Source organism: Impatiens glandulifera, chromosome 5, assembly GCF_907164915.1.
Source record: "Impatiens glandulifera chromosome 5, dImpGla2.1, whole genome shotgun sequence".
NCBI lineage: Eukaryota > Viridiplantae > Streptophyta > Magnoliopsida > Ericales > Balsaminaceae > Impatiens > Impatiens glandulifera.
In genome coordinates this window covers 3,625,457-3,630,954 of record NC_061866.1, presented here as the reverse complement: position 1 = coordinate 3,630,954, position 5,498 = coordinate 3,625,457, and the positions used below count along the sequence as shown (strand labels likewise).

Here is a 5,498-nt window from a genome sequence, read left to right as displayed (position 1 = left end):
ACATCTTTGAGTGATATTTCTCTAGACTTGTGTTCCCTTGTTTCATAGTATTATTCTCTTTCTGTAACTGAAAAGAGTTTTATTCATTCTTTACCTAATACCTTTTCTTCGACCCTTCCCAGAGTTCCAAAGTGGTCTCCAAATGAATGAAGTCCTCCTTGATATTCTTCACTAATGAGTTTAATATCCATGATCTCACTAATGAATCTTCTTTCGTCCATCGTTTACCATCGTTGTCATTATTAGGATAAGGAATTGCATTATCCACGAACCCTAATTTTGATTTCGCTGTTAAGTCCGAATGCAACGACTCCAACTGATATAATTTTCGCCTGTGAACGAAGTCATAAAAATCGGAACACCTGGGTTTTCATTAGCCCCCACATCGAGCGGATCGTCTGCAAGCTTCATTACACGTTCTGTGTCTTTACCTCTCTGTTGTTTCTTCAATATGTAGGTAGAACTTCTGTCTTGATTCTTCTACCATCGCCTCTTCTTTTGATTCGTCGTCTAGCTATGATACCATGTCAAATTCCAAAATCTTGTTTTCTTAGAGAGTTTGAGAAGATCAAGAGAATCTTGAATAGAGAAAGATAAATTGTAAAAACTTAGTGAATCCTACGGACTCACCTCTCGTATATTAGAAATAGAATGATTGTATACATATTACATTTTAGTCATTCATTTATCTTCTATTAACTAAACAGAAGACTTAACTTGTATATAGACTTACAAATCCTAAACTCTATACAGACTCTATCATTAATTGGCATATCCATTTATACATAACTTGTTTTAGGATTTTTGTCAAACACATCTCAAATTGCTTAATTAATTACTTATCTAGATTAGCCAAAACCTCCTACTTAACATTTTACTTTTTCATCTCTATAAATCCTTTAAGAACAAAGGTAAAATGTTTGACCCAATAATTTATAGATCGAAAATAACTTACTCACGTGCTCTAATTACATCCGTATATGCAGATTCATCAGTTTACCTCCTTTGATCCAGCTAGCTCACATTCAGCTAAGCCGCTTTCATGTTTGGATAAGTTATGTAGTGAATATGGTCAGTGTGCTAATAACAATAGTCAATGTGGATTTTGGTTTAGATATATAGACGGTAGTCAATCATCTGGCTACTATTTAGAAGATATATTGCAGTCTTCTTCGGCAAACACGTCTATTATTTTTGGGTAAGAATTAATTGATCGGAGAATCCTATTGTAGTTTTCTATCAAAATTAAGAATACTACAATAATTTTTTATGTATTGGTTGCGTATCTCTAGAAAACATCTAATAATTTCAATTTGTTTTAATAGGTGTAGCACTTCAGTCAAGGGACCAATATTTGAGGGAGGTCGAGCCATCAACGGAATTTTTGGATTTGGCCAGGGCCATTCGTCTGTCTTGTCGCAGTTGATATCTCAAAAGGTTATGCCCAATGTTTTTTCCCACTGTTTGAGAGGAGACGAGGGAGGTATAGTTGTTCTCGGAGAAATCATGCATCCCAATATGGTGTATAGTCCGCTCATTCCAACAGAGTATGCAATTATTCTTTGTATTTAATCAAAGTTGCTAATTTTATTTAGTTACAAGCTAATTAAATATCTTTTTGGAACATTAGGGCTTATTATAAGCTAGACCTCCATAGCATTAGTGTGAATGACCAAATTATAGCCATAAATCAATCCGCATTCAAGATATCAGATACTCGAGGAACTATTATCGATTCTGGTACAACATTAGTATATCTGGTACCAGAAGTTTACGATCCCTTCATAATCGCAGTAAGTTGAAGACATTTTTTTTAACTTTAAAGATATTGAATGCCATATTATGAGTTTTTCGTTAAAATTTTTAACTACAATTGTGAATTTGAATTTTACAGATTACTAATGCAATTTCTCAGCATGCTACATTAATGATTTTTGATGGAGATCGTCATTGTTATAAATTACCCAACAGGTTCTTCTTTCACATATAGAAAGTGCTTATTTCTTTTTATTTCATAATTTATAATACTATATGAAATTGTGTAGTGGGGCTCAAATGTTTCCTCGGGTTGCATTTAATTTTGAGGGCGGAGCATCAATGATATTGATGCCAAACAATTATCTTGTGATGAATCAATTCATTGTGAGTTCTAGAGCTATATAGAAGTTTATTTTGTACTTTTTATTGTATCAAATGTTAATTTAATTATTTCTCACAGGATGGTCAATTGATGTGTATTGGCATTCGAAAATCTATATATTCGGAGTTAACAATTTTAGGAGGTATGTTGAAAATTTTAAGATAAGATGAACTATTTGTTCATAGTTTTTCTTTTCATAATTGGGCCTTTTTGTCATACTTTATTTTTGTTGTAGTTAAAATTGTTTCTCGATTAAAGGAGTATAAGTTACTATCTTAATTTATTTTATTGCAGATCTCGTCTTGAAAGATAAGATTGTTGTTTATGATTTATCTCATCAACGTCTTGGTTGGACGGATTATGACTGTGAGTTAAATTATTTATTTTCTCTACTTGTATTGTTACTTAGCAATTGCATGCATGATTATTTGTAGGTTCTATGGAGGTGAATGTCTCTCAGACATACGGAAAAGAGTACTACAAAAGTGTCGGACCATCGATAAATATAAGTTATTCATATTGGTTTATAATGTATATATTATATATGCTATTATGTTAGGTTAACGTCTTATTATGTTAGTTATGTAATGGTTAATTAGAAAGACGGTGAGGAATTGTGGATCAGATTATTCAACTATCTCTGGATGTTATAATTGTTTATTTATGTTTTTAAAGCTTCATTATATGGCTAATGAATACATCTCCTCAATAAATATAATTATTATTAATATATATTTTTTATCTATAATTTTTTTCATTAATAGACCGCTATTCATTTTTAACACAAAACAAGACAAGTAGTTATTTAATATATCTTCTTATAGTTATTTAATATATCATGTTTGTACCATCTTCACTTAAAATAATCTATTATTAAATAATTTAATTTTTTTACATAATATATATTGTAAGTTCAAATGACAAAACTTGTTCATAAAAGATTAATAAATTTCACGGTTTGACACTAAAAATATTTATTTATACTGACACATTAAATGAGCTTTATCGGCATATATTTGTGCCATAAAAGTATTACCGACACATAAATTTACGCGGTAAGAAGGGGAGTCAATAAAAGATTTACAGACACATAAACTTGTGCCGGTAAAAAGTAATTATGTGCCGGTAAAAGACTTACCGACATATAAACTTGCGCCAGTAAATCATTTTAATATATTCAAATTGTTTACCTTATTAATTTATATTAAATTTTAAATATTTTATAAACAAATTAAAAATTAAAATATTTAATATAAAAAATACTATATTCTTATCTGATGAATTTTGAGTTATTCAATTACATATTATTAGATAATAATTTTTAAAACTTAAAAGTTCACTTCAGAAATTAAAAGTTACAACTTAAAAAAAAAGAGAAAAAGATGTGAGATCTATTCTTCTTCAAGTGGTAAAACGGACCACAAAATATTTGTTATATAATCATCATCAAACTCTGCCAAAAAAAAAAAAAAGAGACAGAATTTAGAATTTCAAATGTTCATTTATATGTCAATAAAGTTAATGTTATTACACTTTCACCTACCTACTTACCTCGGTCAATAACTTTCTACTATGTCTGTAATATCAAATAATACAAACAAATATTAGCTTTAAACATATCATCAAACAGAAGGAAAAATGAGTTAATATTAATTAATAAAAAAACCAACATAAACAAATACTTTAAGAACATACAAATCTATATGATTAAACTAGTCTAGCATATGATTTTCTTATATTTTTAACTCGTGGTTTTCAAAAGAAATCTAAATGTCACTCTAATTATGCAAGACAATTGCTCACATTAAGTTATTCATAATAGAAGAACTAGACGCATTTATGACATTATATACTTGACTACAAAACTATCAAAAGTAGATTAAACTCCTTCCCTAGTTAAAGATAATAAATAAAGACCAATCTAACTCCAACACCACCAATAATCATCACAATATAAGCAAATCATCAAATTGAAACAAAAAACTCATTTTCAAACAAATGGAATAAACCCTGTTATAGAGACTATTTTCTTGTGCTTTTGACCTACACAGAACCAATCATTGCATTGCTTCAATCAATTAAGGTGAAATACCAAAATATATAATCAAACATCTTAATTTTAAAAGAATTAACCATATTAATTACTTACTTACCAACTAATGCTTTAATATATCCTCTATTAGTTTTTGTCTGAAATCAAACAAAATATGTATAATATAGTTCATGCTATGACAACCAAGAAAAACATTTATTTCGTGTTAGGATCGATGTTGACAATAGAGACAGGGGTTTGGCTATTGTGAACAGCTTATACACTTCAATTCATTTCTAACTCTATTAGAAGTTAAAATCTATTTCTATTCTTCGCAAATCTTCACAAACTCTTGAACAAGTTCAAGTGAGGAAACGTTTGTTGGATTTGAAGCTTCAGACCGATGAATGTAAATGGCAGAAAGTAAAGGACACAAGGTTTGTTTATGGATATTCAGAGTAAACCCTTCTACGTCACCCTTTCTTTCTCAACAGAAAGGATATTCACTAGAAGACTTTGATTTGAATATAACCCACTACACAAACCCAGTAAAAACCATAGGACTTAACAACTGCTTGCTTCTAAGCTTTTAGCTAACAATCTGCTGAACAAAATACCCTCTATTCAACTTACAACACTGAGATTTTACACAAAGAAAACAATGAGTGAATTACACGATAATCACACAAGCAGACAGTGAATGATTAGCGCTTGAGCTTAAGATATTGAATAATCAAAGAGTGAGCTCAAGAAACTTGTAAGACTGGTATTTTGTAAAGTAGATTGATTGAATCTTGTAACCCGTAGTTCGTCCGTTGTCCTTGAGCTTCTATTTATAGTTGAAGTACACCAACGGTCGAATCTTCTTTGAGGACATGTGTCCTCCTTTTGTTGGACGACCGCCAATACTGCGAAGGTACATCCGACTGAGCATTGGGATCGTGTCCATACAAGACAGATAGGACGCCGAATATGCTATGATAGAATGTTGTACAGGAATGTATAAAACAATGTAGGAAATTTGAATATTGGCGTATGTGGAAGTTGTTCATTGGTTCAGATTAGCTGGTTTGTCAGAATGTTGAAAACGGTAACTGCAGATGAGTTGAGTGAGAACGTAGTTCGACGCTTCTTCGGCCGTCTAATTGTGCTTCCCTTTAGACCAAGTCTAATTGCACTTCCCTTTAGACCACGTCTAAAGGAGTTAGACGGTGTCTAACTGCGCTTCCCTTTTGACCACGTCTAACTGCACTTCCCTTTAGACGACGTCTAAAGGAGTTAGACAGCGTCTAACTGCGCTTTCCTTTAGACGACGTTTAACTGCGC

The 5,498-nt window shown here is 31.2% G+C and overlaps 1 protein-coding gene across 1 annotated transcript; it reads left to right on the top strand.

Moving 5' to 3' along the window:
• The first annotated feature begins 980 nt into the window (after positions 1 to 980).
• LOC124938867 (aspartic proteinase 39-like) lies at positions 981 to 5,257 on the top strand. Its single transcript, XM_047479393.1, has 9 exons — positions 981 to 1,198; positions 1,326 to 1,547; positions 1,631 to 1,793; positions 1,895 to 1,971; positions 2,046 to 2,142; positions 2,219 to 2,282; positions 2,435 to 2,506; positions 2,575 to 2,614; positions 5,233 to 5,257. Exons 1-9 carry the CDS (start codon positions 981 to 983, stop codon positions 5,255 to 5,257), a joined length of 978 nt encoding a protein of 325 aa, XP_047335349.1.
• The last annotated feature ends 241 nt before the right edge of the window (positions 5,258 to 5,498 follow it).

What these genes read in the sequence shown, in the direction of transcription:
- LOC124938867 (XM_047479393.1), top strand. Translation starts at nt 981, where the DNA reads ATGCAGATTCATCAGTTTACCTCCTTTGATCCAGCTAGCTCACATTCA. An exon ending in AGTCCGCTCATTCCAACAGA is followed by an intron (nt 1,548 to 1,630) that starts GTATGCAATTAT and finishes TTGGAACATTAG; the next exon opens with GGCTTATTATAAGCTAGACC. An exon ending in TCTCAGACATACGGAAAAGA is followed by an intron (nt 2,615 to 5,232) that starts GTACTACAAAAG and finishes TCATTGGTTCAG; the next exon opens with ATTAGCTGGTTTGTCAGAAT.